We start from the raw sequence: 19,143 nt of genomic DNA, 5'->3' as shown, positions 1-19,143 counted from the left end.
CCTTTCTTAAGTGATTTATCACCATTTATTATAATATCATCCTCTGTGTTTTGCATTTTTCAGTGCAAATCAGGTATTTTTCCAGATATTTAATTTACCGATCATGTAGATGTGCATGAAAACTCAGAGTAAATTCAAAGATGATTTTTTTTTTTTACGATAGAGAAAACTGAAGAAAAAGTTAATTTTTTCAGCAAGGATATCAGTGACTGAATATAAAAAAAACACCTACAAATTCTATCATTGATCCAACTCCATGGGTTTTACTGGTGAATCAATGATGTAGAAGATAACGGTGTTTCCATATTCACTATGGAGCTCCTGAATGTCCAAATGGGTCATATCTGATGAGATGACAAACTGTATTTTACATCAAGTATTTACATGTACTAATAGGATTGGTGGATTAACAGGTATTAAACAGTTTAGATCAGTAGATGATTTTGGTCACCAGCGGCTGTTTGGGTCTTTACGGGTTAAAGAGACTGTAGGCAGAAATCAGAGGAAAATGCCAGAAGTGAAAATAAGCACCCTCCGCCTGGATCTTTAGCATAAACATAGACTGTATATGAAGATGGATGACAAAATGTTGCTTTATATTGCTATGGAAAAGTAAAGTCAAAATATCACAGGCAGGTGAGCGACCATGTCTTTTCTGTGATGAAGCAGAGAGTGTGCCGTAAAGGTCAAAGAACTCAACTCTAAAATGATGCTAGTGTGGATGTGTAGTATTACAAATGGATTCAAAAGGCCCATTGAACTTAACCCTTTCCCTCCCTTTCTGCTTGTAAAAACTCCTGAATGGCTCCAGTGTAGTTAAAACATAATGATGACAAACAAAAGGACAGTGGGTCTGAAAGGAGGCCCATCTATCTATCTATCTATCTATCTATCTATCTATCTATCTATCTATCTATCTATCTATCTATCTATCTATCTATCTATCTATCTATCTATCTATCTATCTATCTATCTATCTATCTATCTATCTATCTATCTATCTATCTATCTATCTATCTATCTATCTAATCATTCAGTGGTACTTCATCAAGTCAGAGGGGAGTTAAAAGTTTGCAGATAAGGAATTCTACGCAGGTTGTGTGTTGTTTGGCAGAGGTAAAGCCCAGGGCTTCTTACAATGATTGGGTCAGTCCGATCTTATCTCTTTTGCCTGCCAAGCACAAGAAACATGAGCTGCCTGCCTACCTCAGGCTGAGTCATGCACTTCACTCTCTTAAACAAACACAGTTGCATATTCATCTGCGTGGACACAGTCAGAGACACACATAGGCACAGATTTATACACACACACACACACACACACACACACACTTGCTATGAAAAGCACTCCCTCTCATGCAAACACTGTACTCCCATGCAAAATAATTGAACTTCTCTGTAGTCTGCTCTCGTTCTTCTTTGCACTGGCATTCATTGGTTGCAGTCATGTATGATTTTATGTCATTCAGCACTTATAAACAGAGGTATTAGGGAACTATTTCTTGGTTCCTGGAAAACGTCTTACAGGAATACCACTGTACTTTAGAGGTAAAGAAACAACAAAACTTCAACATGCCAAAGAACTCATGCAATTTGAAGAGACTGCTTTAGGAAAATAACCAACATGCATAGACCTGCAGACCAACATGGTCATAAATACAGGCTCACACAAGCATGTGTATGGAGTGCACAATATCTGATCTTTCCCAAACAAACTTTGACACACTTGAAAAATTGCTCTTATGCAATAGAGGACCCTGCTGTGAATCATAACATACAACCCTTTGCAAGTCTTGACATTTTCATTTTACAGCAAGAAGCCAGAAATAATCCTCATTGGATCATATTGATTTTTTGGGTTTAATCTTTTGCACTGTTTGGATACGATAATGAGGGTAAACTTTCATTAGCAAAAAAGATGTTGGCATTTAAAATCAATAATATATTTGGAGTCAACGGTATCAAATCCTGTGATATTCGTTAATGCACATTCCAGAGAAACATTCCTGTGGATATTAGTATAAAGACTTGCAAATGCCATAGGATGCTTAGGGAATTAATTAACAAGGTTGTTGTTGGCAGATTTGGCATGGATTTTATGGCTGATGAGGAATTAGCTGAACGTGACTCAAAATGCAATATGTAGTCTATCCCTGAGCTGCAATATTTGTAAATTGCGATATATATAGATATAGTCTAACTGTACATGCAATCAATTCCCAAGATTGCAAAGACACTATAATGACCCAGTTTTTTTTTTTTTTTTGCCTATATGCCCTAATTTACTGTGAACAACATACATGAAGCAAAGATAATTTTGCAGCCAAGCTATCTGGAGCCAGGAGTAACACTCTGTCCCTCAGGACTCACTATCTATGCTCTCTTCAGTCCACATTCCTGAAATGAATGCTGGTATAAATTTGAGAAAAGATGCTAAGAGAATTAGCTTTTTCCTCCTTCTGAACTAGGCAGGGCTGTTAGCAATGGGCTTTTAATTGATTTTGAAGTAGTAGCTGTTGGGATTGCCTCTCAACATTAAAACATGCTTGACACACAGAAATCAAACCAGCTTATTACCACATCAAAGGGACAACCACCCTCTTGCTATTTGTGTAGACTGAATTGGCAATTTTGATGACACACAGCATTTAAAAACATTCTGAAAAACGCTAATTTATGAACTTCCCTTTAGCACTGTTAGGGTCATCCTATTGAGGATGCTCAGTATAAGTAACAGCCATTACATTGGGGGGAAGGTATTATTTCTTCATGCTCATCAAACACACTGATATGTTAAAAAAAAAAAAAAGAAAAAGAAAAAAATAAGTATTGACAAGCCGTGGCAGAATGTGAAGAAAAACCAAGCTGAATCTACTCCAAAAAATGTGTTATTGAATTTGGTTGGTAAAGTATTGGATCCTCTGAGGTGTTTATCAGAGTGATATGTCGCTCACTGAACAGGTTCTCTACTGCTCTGATATCAGACAGTTTCCTGCACAGCATGACGCTCAGCTCTGGGATAAAGAAGCTGCTTACCAACAGAAATACCAATTACTGCACACTGCATCCTGGAGCCTAATGGGCCTGCTGTGGCAAAGAGGCACTCGGGATGAAAGACTCGTAAGTTTTCTCAATGTAGAACCTGCATCTCAGCCCTCCTTTGCAGTTTCTTTTACTGTAAAACCACTAGTGTGAGTACAGTTTTGAAGGACCTGATACTGACACTAAGTTATGATAAAGACCTATTATGGTATATCTTGACTTGTTCAGCTTATTCATTGGTAAAATATTGCATGTGGACCATTAAAAGGACAGCCTGCGCTTTTAAATGGCCATTTAACAGAACATGAACTCACTTACGCTTTATTCCTTGCACACTTTCACGCACAAAAGCATGACAAACAACCTACAGGGAATAGGCTTGTCTCCTGATTGAGGTTTGCCAGGGGTAAGACTTTCATGTTAGCTGTGTCCGTAGCTGATTTTGCTATCTCCACTCTATGCAGATTTTTAAAAGCAACAAAATGTTTGTGTTACAAAAGCGAAAAGAAATTGATAATCACTAAGGCATTTTAACCTCTGAAAACTTAAATGCCTGGTGGATATTTTTAAATCAACAATTATTAGCATAAAGAAAAGTAACCAAAAAGAGGAAAGAAAGAAAGAAAGAATTGAGAAGGCACAATGGTGCTAAATTATATAGAACAGTAATAGTGTGGGTTAAAATTGTCAGCATGCAGCAATTTTGGTCACACCCCTAATCAGTAATGTTTTCTAAAGGAAAATTACCTGCCTTGGCATCTCTGATTGCAACATTGCCAGAGATGCAAATTGTTCTTGCACCAGGAAATTTTCGTCTTGAATTTGCTCTTTAACAAAACAACAAAAGGCAGAGAGAAAAGCTTAATTCATAACAGAATCTGTAACTGAGTATTACAAAGTCAGCCTGCACACATCAGTGACATGCAATTAAAACGCTTCAAAACAGTTCCAAATAATAAAATTGTCCCAGTGACTGGTGGGTCATTTCCTAATTCATGGTTAGAAAACCCAAAAAAAGAAAGAAAAAGAGCAGCCTCTGTGATGGCTGTGTCAGTTCAGTATGTAATTAGTCAGAGACTGGCAGATGATGAATAAAAGAAGTCGTCGCATGAAAGTATCATGGGACCTCTCATTACCTCCATTTCGAGCTTGAGATTGGCTACGCTCTGGACTAGAAAAAAAAGGATACCTACTCATAGACATAGACCAGACCATCTCTCTCTGCCCTCAAGGCTTACTGTGTCACACTGGAAGACCGTGATGATGTCTGACAGCCCTGCCTTCCTCAGTGTCACATCAACCAGCTGTTTAGGATGAGAAAATCTGCTGAAGTGAGAAAGAGAGGGGAAAAAGGCACTGTGAAATGAAGCCTTTAAATCCTTTATATCTCTCCACAAACTTACCTGATTTGACCAGAGAGCTGTGATAGAATAGTATCACATAAAATGTACTGACGTGGATTATATTTGAGACATAGTAGTGATTCTTATCCGTTATTGGAGTTTAAATCATAACCTTTTTGGTTGAAATTATTCTACTATATCTGGATATGTGCTTCAGTGTATATTTATTTGAAAACTGTTATGTGAGATCAGTGTAAGTTTCATTTCAGGAATGTGGATTAAAATGAATGGTTTAAAACTTTCTTAGCTAGAGACCTAAGATAAAAACTTGGAGTCTCCTCAGGACCCAAACATAAAAAAAAAAAAACTTCATGAATTTCCCTAAAACTACATTTTTACTGAGTCCACCACTGTCAAGAAAGGTCTCTGATGAGTTTTTTTTCTGGAAATGTTTGCCTTTTTGCATCTTACTATTGCTTTGATTTTGTTGTGTTTTCTGTTGTTTTCATCTTTAATGTAATTATTTCTTTCTTTAAAGTAGTTTTGATCTCATTGCAACAGTTTTATGATATTATGACTTTTACCTTGCCTTTGTATTGTTACATCTTTTACAGTCAAGGCTTCCTCTGGATTTTATATGAATAAGAAACTTAGAAAATTTAATCTGCAGCTTTCTTTGATTCTATTTAGCAAAATGAATTCACAAAATAATGTTAATGTTATGAATTTTTCTTTGCCAACTTATGACCCATTAAAAACAGCTATGCAACCATTACTGAAGGAACTGATGGGTTGTGTTGTTTCTTTATATAATGACATCATGTGATATTTTTTCCACTTTAGCGACTGTCTTTTTTCTTCTTCTATCTTTAAGTGACAGGCTGCATGATATATGCTCGGATTTTCAAGTTAACTGTGATAACTAATACAGTTATGCTGCAAGCCCAAGTTTGAGAATCACAGAACTACATATGCTGTATTAAAAATAGGCACAGAGTGAGTGACAAAATAATGTGTAGCTATATTCTATGTAAGGCCATATGAATGCTAATATACACATGTGTATTCCGAGGAAGTCCATATGTGTCCATATGCGCAGTTTCAGATGTATATAAACATGATGTTTTAAAAGCACCACACTCTTGGTTGAACTGTACAGTGTTTGTCAGCTAATTAGCAACATGAGTTAGTGAGACAGCAGTTGGGGGAGTGCCACACATGCAGAGAAAGGCTGATGGAAGCTGATGGGCGCAGCAGAGCGCTGCTACTAGTGACTGAGGAAGAGGAGGAGGATCAGGAGAAGAGGGGGGTGATAGCATCTAAACCACTGCTAATGAAGACATCGGCTCACTAGCATAGCTATCTAAATCACAGGCAGCTGTCAAAACTGGCATGAATAAAATGCTCAGACAGTGCAAAAAAAACTGTCAGACGTGCACATGCCTGTGAAAAGAACAAAAACATTTGTGCCTGTATACACAATCATCTCATTCCAGTTGGGATGGTGGTGCCCTGTCGGCACTACACAGCTAGTCAAATGTGCAAAAGTACGCTCAAGAAAACAACAAATAATATCAGACAGGCTCTGTTTGTTTGATGGATCTATTTGATGCGAGTTGTTTTCTATCTTAGTCTGTGTTTGCCTGCATAATTTGCGTATGCAGGCTGATATAGTGATCCATAAAGGCTGGAATCGAGTGGCTGAGCCGCAAAGTCAAATGAAAGATTTTATTCATTTTCACTTCAGGCTGCTGTTATTGTACTAATGTGTTACCATGACAATTTGAAGGCTACAGTATTGGAAAACAGACCATACATCTCTTAAATGTGCATCACACTGTTTCACTTGGTGATGCTGAAATTTTCTACCCTTAAACAACAGCAAAAATGTGACAGCATTTATTTTTTAGGACTATTCTTCCCTTACTCAGTTTGCTATAACAAAATGCGGTGTAGGTAATAGTTAACTGACCATAACATTTCTCCCCTCTGTGCTTTTTAGAAAAACATTTTGGATGTTAGATCCAAATGGGCTTTTGGTGTGAGAAAAGCCTTTAAGTGCCACAGGCTGATGTAGTGGCTGATCAGCAGCTTGCGTGGCCTTTGCTGATAGAGTTTCTTGATAACAGCAGATCTATATTTGTTCCCTGGCTCTGAGATACCAATGAACGAATGTTTTGGAAGCAGCTGACATTTTCTGCTGTCATCCCTCAGCTAAGAGGCCTCTTCTCTACCACAGCCCTGTCAGTATCATAATCTGATAAGACCAAACACAGCCAGTCTTGAACCAGCTTAACAGTTGTTTTCCAATTCTCACATGGAAAAGTTCACACCACCAACTTCAGGCAGAAATCACAGTTGTGCTAAATTAAAAAGGCAAACTCCAGCTGACATCATGGACTTCATGCTACTTCTGTCTGCTTGGTGATACTAGATTCAATTTGTCCATGCCAACTTGTTGTCTTCAAGCCAAATATGTACAATTCCCTCACTGTCAGTTGTGCATGTTAGTTTAAAAGTTTTGTATTATTTTAGCATTCCTAGAATGGATGTTGCATTTATTCTCCAAATGAAAAATCAATTTGTTTGTTGCTGGAATAGAAATGTCTTCACTGTCTTGTTAAATAGCAGTTGGGGTAAATGGGAGTGAAGGAAAGGCAAAACCGAAATCACTGCTGTGTGTGTTCTCTTCCAAGATAAAATATCAACAAATGAAAATGTGAGGTGGATTTTATTGTGACACATAAATCAATACATGCTTCACAATATGAGGCGCAACACACTTCAGCTTATCATCATCTCTAGAGTGTTGTGTCTCCTCTGTCAGTGGAGACAGAAATCCAACTGCAAACATGATTAAAGGCAGCGACCAAGGAATATGTATATACATATGCAGTGAGGTGCACTAACATGAAGACGTGCATGTATCTAACTAGGCTACATTGTTATAGAAGGAAATACATACAAACAGCAGGTGTTCATCAGTGCATCTCCAGTGTGTGAATACGACTGAAAAAATGGCAGCTCTTAGTTTGTTGAGAGCTCCCTTGACAGAGAGCAGAACAGGCTATTACTTCATATTGCACCATTTAAGCTGTTTTTATTTTGGACTCTCCAGCTCCTTCTACCAGCCAGCGCTGTCTCTAGGGATAACAATCGGCTTCAACAAAAAAAAAAAAAAAGGCAGACAGCTCTTATCAGTTTAGAGAGTTTTGTGTGCAGGGGCTTTGCGTGAGTTACATAAGTGAGGTTCTCTTCATACATTTGCATGCAAGCACCACAGCTATTTATCGGTCACTTATTTCTGTATTTCTGAAAAACCTTCACTGGGGTTGACAGGGTGCAGTTGGAGGTGTGACCATGACACTCTGGCATCCTCTGCGATATCACACAAGCTTCTCAGCTCTTCCCCTGTACTGTAAACCACTATTTTTTCACCATTTGCATCCGAGATAAAGACAAAGAAGGAAATCTGCCCTTTTTGGATATTCAATCAAGCTTAGTGACTGACTCATCCTTGTATGTGCTAACCTGTTGACTATACAGTGGTTTGTCCATGTAGATGCCAGTAGCAATAGCTCCCTCTAGTGCTGAGAGATGATAAGAGTAGTCTAGAGGAAACAGAGGACGTGAGAAAAGAGAGATACCAGAGCTTTGGTTCAGTCAGAAACAGAAGGCTGTTCTGGCAAGCCTGAGTCCCCTCCTTGTGAGAAAAGGGAATATCAAAGACAAGACAGGCCATAAGGGAGCTCAGAGGAGTTGAGAATATAAGCAGAGTTTCAGAGAGCTGAGGTGAGAGAAGGCAAAAAGTGCTTCAGAGACGAGTTTTAGATTTCAGTAAAGGTATTACATAATCCTTGCAGATGGCAAAGTGTCTTCCTTCTTGCTTTCTGTCCCTACGTTTGCCAGGATGTGTTATTCTCTAGTTCAGGAGGTCTAACTTTGATTGCTTCAGTTGTGTATTGGGGTTTGTGCGTGTGTGTGTGTGTATGTGTGTGTGCTTTGACACTACTCTATCAAGGTAAAAGAAACACTCTATTGTACAGAGCCATGGGGAACATTTATGAAAGGTAGAATGAACTCTGCATTGTAGACAAGGTAACAACAGACCTTTACAATCTTTATAAAATACCCAGGTAAGAAAAAAAAATTACATTAGAAAAAACTGTAAGTTCCGTAGGATGCTTCTGTTATCTCTATAGCATTATAATGTGTTCACAAAGTTCTGTCCATTGTCGGCAACTCATACTTTGTAACACCTTAGTTTTACAACCTTGACCTTTTACCTTGAACCACCAAGCTCTACTCATTTCATCCTTGAGGTCAAGTGAAGGTTAGAGCAAAATTAGAATAAATCCCTTCAAGGCTTTCCTGAGATATCACATTAATTAGAAAGGACACATATCAAAACCTTCTCAGTCCACCCTCGAGTCCTCCGGAACATTTGTGCTGAATTTTAAGACATTCCATCAAGCTGTTCCCGAGATATTGTGTTTTAAAAATGTAATAAGGACGAAGCAATCAATGGACTGAGGGACAAACCTGACAGAAGTGTGAGGACGCATCTAATCAAAGACATATAATATTAGTAACAGGGTGTAGTGGGGTGTATGTCTGCAGAAACACTGCCCTCTGCCTATATATTTGCAGTATTTGGGACACCTCTTTGTGTGGACCTTTGGGCATTGAGTGTGTACCTCCAGCTAATAATAGCACTGCAATAAGTCAATGGACAGTACTTTAAAACATGTAATGATTTCAGGTGCCTGTGACTCAACACACAGGGTTTAATTACATAAATGCACACAGTGGTATACCTCAACCACAAAACAAACAGGAAGAAGAGTGTGCTTAGGCTGTTTCCACTCATGACCTTCATTATTATTCTAAGTGTTTTAGAACAGAACTTCTATGAAAAAAAATCATAGATTAACATTTTATGATTTTTTAAATTACTTTTTTAGTAACTCCCCTCCTTCCCCCCATTCTCTTTCAAGGTAGCTACAAAGGAAAATTAATTTTTACTTTGGAGTATGGCATAAGTTAGACTTACGGAGGTACAAGATGTTGAACAAATCAAGAGCTGTGTTGCTTTGCTTATAAATTTGTTTTTGCATTGCCTGTTACGGCACTAAATCAGTTTTATGCTTTGTTACACCCTGGTGTTATGCAGTGAAATAAACTTACTGTTCCTGTATGAGAAGAACACATTTTTTGTTGAAACACAGTACTTATTTTTAGTACTTGACAGTTCCTACTAGTGCCAGATTGTTAGTAAAAATTAAAAATACACACATAAACGTCTTCTGAGTAACATCCCTTCTGTTATAATTAGGTGTAATTGATTACTCATGTGACATCTTATTTTATATGCCTTCAACAGTAGCTTTTCTGTGTTCTCTTACCTCTGCGTATATGCATATATAGTGGCTGTGGTTCGGTCTGTTATGGAATAATAAGTTTCATAAATCTAGCTTACATGGCACACAAAAAACAGAACACCAAACTGATGTCAGATCAGATCTGGAATGGGATCACACCAATGGAGATAACAATAATCCCCTCTTCATGCTGGGATACTGGGAGCCAAAATGTGGTCCAGTATCTAAGAGTTTTGGATATTTGGACAGATTTTTATTGTAGACTTAGAAATCCCTCTTTACACTTAATATGCTGTATGATTCAGTGCCAGTGTAAAAAAAAAGATCTGAGGATATAACTTTTTTTATGTCCATGCTTACTTTCTCTAAGGTCAAATAGAAGGACAGAGGAGTTCTAGTGTGGTTGTGACTGGACATGTTCGTTCATTTAGTCTTTGCTGCATAGACACAAGCATCGATTTGCCTCCCATTTTCAATGTTTCTTTGTTTGCTCTGACAGGCATTGCCATGGAAACACAAGGGAGTGGAATTACAGCAAAGTTAAGAGAGGCTGTAAGAAGGAGCCAGCCTACCAGACTGTGAAGGGCTGGTATAATTCAAGACCAAAGACAGTGCTACATCATCTCTCTGGGGCTAAAAAGGCTACACTCTGTCTTAGAGTTCCAGTTGTACTAGTTTTTTTTATATATCTTTTAGAAAACCTTGGTTTTACCTCCCGTTGTACAAAAGCGTTGTACACACATTGGACAAGAGGCTTTCTCTGTGTGGATGTAATCTGATGTCTAGGCCTGTTTCCTCAAAAGTGAGAGGAGGAAATGGATTCTATTCTAGTCTCTTACACAGATGGGGTGTTAAACATTGATAGAGCTGATGCAGGGAGAGAGCTGAGGAGAACAGACTTCACTTCTCTTCTTTACATTTGATTTAATTAATTTCAGTTATCTACTTTAGCTGAGTGGGAGCATCTGTTAAAACACAGCAATGGCTTTATGGCAGAGATTCAAGAGATATAAAGTACATACAAACATGGAGTGTGGCTATAAATAATTTGGACGGGGACATGTTTGTTGATTTGGCTTCTCACAGTTTATTAGCACTTGAAGTTATCATGTCCATTGTTTTTTATTTGCGGTTGTTTAGAGAGCATAACTCACAAGCATCAGCATGCATGTGGGATACCATATACTATTATTCTGGACTTCACTGGTGTGTTTTAGTCTTGAAATGAAAATTAAGAACAGACCCCGAGGCTTTACACTATACTTAACCCATAAAGACACAAACAGCCACTGGTGACCAAAACTATCTACTGATCTAAACTGTTTAATACCAGTTGAACCACCAATCCCATCAATACATGTAAATAATTGGTGTAAAATGCAGTTTTTCATCTTTTTATGTTCATCAGATATGACGAATTTGGACGTTCAGAGGCTCCATTGTGAACGTGGAAACACTGTCATCTAACATTGATTCACCAGTAAAACCCATGTAGTTGGATCAATGACAGCGGATGGAGACACGTGTTTTTATGTTCAGTTAATAATATATTTTGTTAAAAAAAGTCACTTTTTCTTCGGTTTTCTCTGTTTCTGATATAATAAAACACAACTTTAATCTGACCTTTTATGAACATCTACATGATCAGAAAATTAACTATTGGAAAATATGTGATTTATATTAAAAAACACAAAATAGAGTGGATGATATTATAATAATTGGTGAAAAATCAATTAAGAAAAATACAGAGAAAATTTATTTGGGTGCTGCCACAGAAGAAGCACTGGGTCTTTATGGGTTAAAACCAATGACTCAATACATTTTCCAAAAAGTAAGAACAAACCAGTCTTTTAAGTCATGTACAAATGAAAAATTTAGTCATCACAGAGAAGCAATGGGCAGCCTTTCACAACATCACTAAGTGATGACAGCAAGATAATGTTTGCATAAGCAGATTTGTGCTTCAAATGGCACCCTGCAACCTGTCTGCACAAATATTATTCACAGACATCTCAGCAGATTTGCCGACCACACTGTCATCCTGTGCTCACAGCAGAACCAACACTTCCTGGTTACTTAACCAAAAATAAGTTTCAAATCTCACCATGTTTTGTGCTTGGCTTCTCCAACAGGCATGCTATGCTTTGACTTTTGCCATCAAAGCCCTACTATCATGCCTGATATGTGGCTGCATCAAAAGGAATCTGTCAGTCACAGTATGCTGCTTTGAAATAGTAAAGCCAAAGAGTTGATCTGCTCCCTAACTCAACTGTCCATTGCAAGCAGTAAGAAGCTGGTGATTATGCAAATAAGTTTTAGCTGTAAACTGAAATGTGCCTGTTTAATTTTAAGGGTTTAATACTTTTCATTATTTCACAGAAGGAAAATTATTCAGTGCTGCATGAAGAGTACAGCATTTAAGCTTTTTTATAAAACATAATTAACAAGAAGTGGTATTCAGAAAGTGATAAATGGATTCAGAAATATTTACAATGCAGTCGTATAATTCAGAAAACACAACTGAAGCTCGTAGCATACAAGGTGGGCACATTTCTTCTCCTGTTTTATTTGTTGGTCTCCTAATTTCAGTCCTCCACACTGGGTTTGGCATTCAGTGCATGCTGCTCTGCCCATAAAGACTGGGTTGCCTTCTTCCCTCCTGTGCCCTTTTTCCAACATATCTTCAGAACCAGTAGGAACATGATCACCAGTGCGATGATCACTACACCAGTGAGAACTGCGATCCAGCTAGTTGACTTGCATCCGGGATCAGAAACCGCTTCAATAACCCCTACAGAGAAAGCAATGACATTTCACACACATTTCACAATATTCAACTGATGACTGATATTTGCTATGTAGGCAGTTGCACTCACCTTCCTTGTAGACACTGGTTGTCAAATATCCTGACCTTTCCAGTGCAACCCTCCTCCACCCATATGACAGAGATGGGATCCATTCCTCTACCTCACAGAAATATCGCCCACTGTTTTCAGGAATTGGCTTTGAGACAGTCAGGCTGAATTCATTGGGTAGCGGGTGGCCAAACTTTAGCTGATCACTGTCCCCAAACCAGTAGTGTAGGGTGGCGTTTCGGTACACCGTAAAAATGGGCCGTTGTTCATTGTCCGTTTCCATCTGCCGAAACCACGTAACCTTGAACTCCGACTCATTACTGGACTGTGCTGTGATGTTACAGGGTATAGTGAAGTTCTGCGAAGTGCTGACATTGACCACCACTTCTTGATTCATAATAGACAGTTGATTTCCTGTTAAAACCAGACATATGAAAAAATAACATCTCTCAGAACTTCATTTTAATCCAGCAAACTAGCCAACAGCTTTAAAGAAAAAGATGAACAAATGGGGACAAAATGGAGACAGGGGTAGAAAGGAAAGCACAGAAACAGAATCTGTAAAACTAAACAATGAATTTGCTGCAGATATACTGTATGTGACAGGCGAGACTACAACGACAACACCAGAAGAGAAAAATGTTGCAACATTTTAGAGAAGTGGTCATTTGGTTGTGAGATGCATGTATTGCTATGCAACATGAGCAAACAGAACAAAGGCAGACAAAGTGTGTAATAGAGTAACACAGTGTGAATGTACTGCCTGTTTTAACACCTATATATCCTCTTGAGACTCAGCAAAGCATTGTTGTCCTCTGTAGGGGACAGGAATTTCACAGCTTTATTTGGAAAAAAAAAAAATGCAAAGGACATTCCATAAAAAGAAAATGTATCTAAAGAAACTGTTGCATTGTGCAGTTTCCAATCATAATTATTTAATATAAAAAAGCAAAATCTTTTGTTCTCCAGGATCTCAGGACGATATATAACTATATCTATAAACCTGCCTAGGGAGTACTCTTAATGATATGATCATACCTGCCACATTCACAGTCAGCGTGATGGGGCCAGTATTATCTGAGGCCTTTTGTTGCCATTGGCCATCCTGATCCAGCTGGTACTGCTCCACCTGGCACTCATAAGTCCCACTATCCTCCTCATGGACCCCTTGAAGTCCTAGGTGGAAGCTGCTCTGAGAGGGTCTGGAGAGACGAAGCCTCCCCTGCAGGTGACGTACTTTTGGATTTGGCGGGTATCTCAGTAGGCCCGTGTGGTCGAGCTCCACCAGGGGAGCACTTACAATGGATGAGTTCAGCCTAGTGTAGCGCCACATGACTCTATAAAAAAAAGAGGCACCGGGTGCAGCTGAGATGAGGCTACATTTAAGCTCCACATCAGTGCCTTCCATGACATTCAAATGTTGGGTTGTTTTGTTCAGATGAAGGTCATTGGCTGGAGGAGGAGAAAAAGGCAGAAATGAGTAAGAAATTTAGTCCTGCTCCTCACTTTAGTCCAACTATATTTGCTTTAAATGGCACTGCAGACACTCTCAGTAAACTCATTTAAGAGACTCCAACTCACCAGGCTCAATAATTGTTAGCTGAGTGCTTTTGGAGGTTGGTGGGAGGTCAAACCATTCACCACGAGGATCTTGTAACCACTCCACCACTTCACATGTGTACAAGCCTTTGTCTGATGACCGTGCTTGCCGAATAGTCAACTCAAAACCAGGGCCTTGGGTACGGCTCATGCTGATACGTTGCATCTGGTTCAGCTCTACCTGTTGCCCAAATGTTACTAAGGCATCCCGGTCAGTACTTACAATGGTCTTATTCTCTCCATGTTGCTGTAGCAACCAGGTGACAGCATAGCGAGAGGATGTAGAAGTAGGTGAACTAACTGAGCATTTCATTTTTACGTCAGTGTTGATATTTCTGGTCAAGGCGGGGGTGGAGGTCAGGCTGAGCTTACTCTCTAAGAGAGGCAGTTGAGTCATATGTTGAGAGAAACAAAGAGAAAGAGAAAACAGTTCAGATTTCATTCATAACAGCTTGAGCAAAATGATACAAAATCCTGAAAATACCAGTAATACCTGGGTTGTTCACCCTCACAGCCAGCTGGTTGGATGGACGCAGCTTTTTGTGTATATTTTCAAGGAAGACAGAGGCTTCACACTGGTAGCGTCCTGCCTCCTTGAGGCTTGCACCATTTATAATCAAATAGTAAGAATCATCATTTGTCTTTTTCTGTATTTTTAGCTGGTAGCGGTGCTGTTCTCCAGACCAGCTGATGGTACCGTTAGAATACACTGTAAGAATATTATTAACTGTTGAGTCATCACGTTGCAAACTCCATGTCAGTGTTATTGGCAGGCTTAGCTGTCTGATGAGGCAAATCAACTCTACTGTTTCTCCTACTTTCACAATGGTGGTGCGACTTTTCAGGATCACTTTTGCAAATGTATCTGCAGAAAAAACAAACAAAATCATCAACAGTGGATTGTGAGAAAGGAGAAGTTCATACTCTCATACAATTCAAACAATCATCATGTGGTTTTGTATACTTCATGTGAAAAAACATGTGAGTAAAGTATATTTTGTAGTGTCTGTTTAGTCAGGCTCATACATAATAATAGTATTTTATTCCCGAACATCATTTCTGACCATGACTTCATACGTCAAAGCTACCGTAAGAAAAGTCTGAAAAAATACTAGCTAATTATCTTGTAGTTCTCTCCTCTCTGTCCTAAACATAAAATATATGCAGTAGAAGAGCAATTTGACATTGTTTAATGCAGCTATAGGAAAATGGAGCCACCACATTGGTTCGGTTTTGCCTCAAAGAAACTTGTGTTTGGACCAAAAAACAGAACCATGAGAAGGTGCACAAGTCTGGTTTCCTCTCAACATAAATATATATACTCAGAAGTTATTACAGAATTTATGAAAAAAAATCCTATATTTTATCCAAAAATGGCTCTAATTCTTTACTTAATTACAAGAAAAAAGTTGCAACACACAAGTGTTGACACTTAATATAAGAGAAAAAGTTGTGTGATAATCTCATGTTAATCTTGCTGCCAGACTGCGAAAATAAAGGGGCAAGAGGCGTTTTAACATTTCGTTCTTTACATAAAACAATGGATCATCAAAGTAATAGTAACAGATATAATACAATACAAATGATAGTGCATGTTGGATCATTCTTTAAATTGAAAATATATAATAATATTGATACATATATCATAATATGTTACATTTACCAACAGAAAGCACCTGAACATATTTATACTAAGGTATATATAACTATGCAATGGGGCGGGTATGAGTAGGTTATATTTCCTCCTACTCCTTTTCAGGTCAATATATGTTGCATATATATATTGTCTGTACATGATGGAAATAAACGATCAATCAATCAATCAATCAATCAGTCAATCAATCAGTGAAAGACAGACGTACCTACAGGTTTTACTATCACAGAAGTACTTCCTGATGCACTGTTGGTCTTGCTATTGGTTTTCCATTCAGACACAGTGCACTGGTAGTCTCCTGAATCAGATGGTGTGAGATCAGCAAGCTCAAGGGTGAAGGTATCGTGTGCTGGACGCAAAGCCTTTACTTTCCGATTTATGAACCCCTCCGATTTCTCCATAACACCCTCCTGACTTAGACTAATGACACTGGTGAACACGGACTTCAATGTGGATGTTGATCTATGCTGCCAGGTGACGGAGAGCTGATCGTTGACTCCATCCACTTCACAGGTAAGCTCCAGCCTGTCACCTTCCTTAAATGCTGTGACACCATTTTGTATTTGAACTGAGAGCCCATTTTCTGTGATGACACAAAACATGTATATCATCACTCACCTCAAACATAGAGACTGCTTGAATTAATACATTAATCTGAATAAGAGGAGAATTCTACAGAAAACAATGCATAAGAGGAAACAAAAACTAAGATCATACAAGAGGAAAATAGACACTGTTGTATGTGTTTTTCAGGCTCACTTGCTGACTAACCTGTGGCTGAGATGCTGACTAGTTGGGGGCTTGAATCCTGGGCTGCTCCCTGTGTAAAGACACCATTTTGGCCCCTGTCCTGAGACCATGCTCTACAGATATATTCTCCCTGATCCTTGGTTCTGACAGGCTGCAATATGAGACGATAATCTCTGTCCCCAATCCGGGCTGCCCTGAGCTCTCCTTCTTGCTCTCTCGCACTGTAATCTGGCCCCGCAGACAAAACCCCTGTAGGACCAATCTGAGCCAGCTCGACACCTTCACGGAGCCAGGCAACGGAGAAGAACTTTTCCCTCAGGTTCTGTGTGTCTACACTGCATGTTACAGACAGCTGCTGCCCCTCCTGCAGAGTTGTCTGTTGTACCGAGATTCTCACCACCAAAGACGACATGTCTGGCACCACTTCTGCTCAAGCAAAAAACATTAACATTTGTGAGAGGAAACTAGTCACACACACATCCTGTTATAGAAGTAACAGCAATGCTAACAAACAAAACTGTATATGTCAGGTCATATCATTGCATTCTATTCACAATGCAGAATCAATTAATGAAATTCTTCTAACCTTGGGCCATGACAGTAAGGTTAGTTTCCCCTGCAACCCTCTGTGCAATAGAATACCAGGAGCGGTCAGGGTCTTGGATCCACTCCTGAGCCTCACAGTAGATTTCACCTTGATCTGATTGCTCCAGCTGGGACATCTTTAGTCGGTATGTGGCTTCACCGATTTTATCCAACCTTATGAGTCCAGCTTGGTAACGTTCTTGGAACTCCTGTCCAGGCTTCAGTGTGAAATCCCTGTCCATCAGAATGATAGGATGACCACTGTCCTCAGTATTTTTACGGAGAAACCAGGCAAAAGACAAGTGAGTGTGCTGGATGGTGTTGCTGGAGGCTTGGCATGTTAAAGTAAGAGCATCACCCTCGGTATGGCTTAGTGATGCTGAGACTGAAGATGAAACACTGAGGGAGTTGTCGATCACTGTATTGCCACAACAGAAACAAACAAAAGCAATAGTAGCACTTTAATAACAGTGGTCAATACCAGTGCAATGAATGTATTTAAAATCATAATGGATTACCTTTCACTATGGTCTTGGCACTGTAGGCTCCATCATATTCAGTGTATGGGTTAACTACAGAACATTCATATTCTCCTTCATCATCCTTCTGTAGTCTTTGTACCTCGAAGACAACTGAGTTTTCACCCACATGTGTCAGGGTAATTTCAGCATTTCTTACACGGCTTGTATAGCGAGCAAATGAAAAATCTTCATCACCAGTACTGATGATGTTGATCTCAAAATTGGGATTTTCAGGCTTTTTCATACGGAATTCAAATTCGTTTCTAGCTCCAACTGGGGGAAGGTCTGTCACATTGCAGGAGATGGAGAGCAAGGAGCCCACCACCCGATACAGAGGCCCTGCCTGAACTTCCGTATTCACTCTGGCCTCTCCTGAAAGAAGCACAGACTTGAGTTATTAAAGTCTAACCTCTGTCACTCGACTGATAAATAGATATGTGAAGCACATTTTGACATAGTATGAAATAGGAACAACATGCCACATACTGGGTCTTTGTGGTATTATGTTAACTGTATAATGCTGCCAGGTATTGCTTCATTTTAACATAATTAAAACATTCATTTATTCATTTTCTGAACCCACTTTATCCTCACGAGGGTTACAGGGGTTGCTTGGAGCCTATCCCAGCTACATAGGGGCGAAGACAGGGTACACCCTGGACAAGTCACCAGTTCATCACAGGGCTGACATATAGAGACAATTACTCTCATATTCACACCTATGGGCAACTTAGATTAACCGATTAACCTATCAGTGCATGTCTTTGGATGGTGGGAGGAAGCTGAAGTACCCAGAGAGAACCCATGTAGACATGGGGAGAACATGCAAACTCTACACAGAAAGGTCCCACCTCATAATTAAAACAGTTACATAAATTAAGTTAGCATGAAAATTGATTTAGAAAAATATAATTTGCTCTGAATCACATAGACAATACAATGAAATTCTTCAAAAAAAAAAAAAAAAAAATTCACAAAATTGCATGTTGTATTTTGTGTCTACCGTTACATTTCTCATATTTGCACTCACTCATATTATAGTAAACTGCAGGAACTCAATGAACTTCATACTTACCAGTGTGCAGAAGCAGAAGCACACAGAACAGCAAACTGGCCATCCATAAAAATTTTAAAGAACACTTCATTTTGAACCTGCTTCAGAAGTAACACGCTGTTCACGCCATAAAAGCTATGGCCAAGTTCTTATTCAGCTTCCTCTATGAAAATCTGACTGTGTTGAGAGAGTTGGTGTATAACATATGCAGACTATAGGTACACCAAGAGGAAGTCTCGAATATATCCTGCACTTTGCACACATCGTTGCATATTCTGTCTGTGGTCGGAAAAGAGTCAGCTGTTCTTGCCACAGCTCATGTACTTACATCACATGGCTTGACCCAATTAAATGGAAGC

General features: G+C 39.0%; 1 protein-coding gene across 1 annotated transcript; it reads right to left on the bottom strand.

Moving 5' to 3' along the window:
- Nucleotides 1–11,629: 11,629 nt before the first annotated feature.
- LOC115412335 (immunoglobulin superfamily member 2-like) lies at nt 11,630–19,127 on the bottom strand. Its single transcript, XM_030124770.1, has 10 exons — nt 18,806–19,127; nt 17,728–18,102; nt 17,211–17,627; nt 16,646–17,050; nt 16,083–16,457; nt 14,714–15,085; nt 14,203–14,595; nt 13,660–14,073; nt 12,643–13,035; nt 11,630–12,557 (listed from the first exon to the last, which is right to left on the bottom strand). Exons 1-10 carry the CDS (start codon nt 18,873–18,875, stop codon nt 12,352–12,354), a joined length of 3,420 nt encoding a protein of 1,139 aa, XP_029980630.1. The 5' UTR covers nt 18,876–19,127; the 3' UTR covers nt 11,630–12,351.
- Between the last annotated feature and the right edge of the window lie 16 nt (nt 19,128–19,143).

The sequence above is a fragment of the Sphaeramia orbicularis genome, chromosome 21, assembly GCF_902148855.1.
Source record: "Sphaeramia orbicularis chromosome 21, fSphaOr1.1, whole genome shotgun sequence".
NCBI classification, from domain to species: Eukaryota; Metazoa; Chordata; class Actinopteri; order Kurtiformes; family Apogonidae; genus Sphaeramia; species Sphaeramia orbicularis.
This window is presented reverse-complemented; position numbering and strand designations above follow the sequence as displayed.

What these genes read in the sequence shown, in the direction of transcription:
- LOC115412335 (XM_030124770.1), bottom strand. Translation starts at nt 18,875, where the DNA reads ATGAAGTGTTCTTTAAAATTTTTATGGATGGCCAGTTTGCTGTTCTGT. An exon ending in TGCCAAGACCATAGTGAAAG is followed by an intron (nt 17,628 to 17,727) that starts GTAATCCATTAT and finishes GTGGCAATACAG; the next exon opens with TGATCGACAACTCCCTCAGT. An exon ending in GCTAACAATTATTGAGCCTG is followed by an intron (nt 14,074 to 14,202) that starts GTGAGTTGGAGT and finishes CTCCTCCTCCAG; the next exon opens with CCAATGACCTTCATCTGAAC.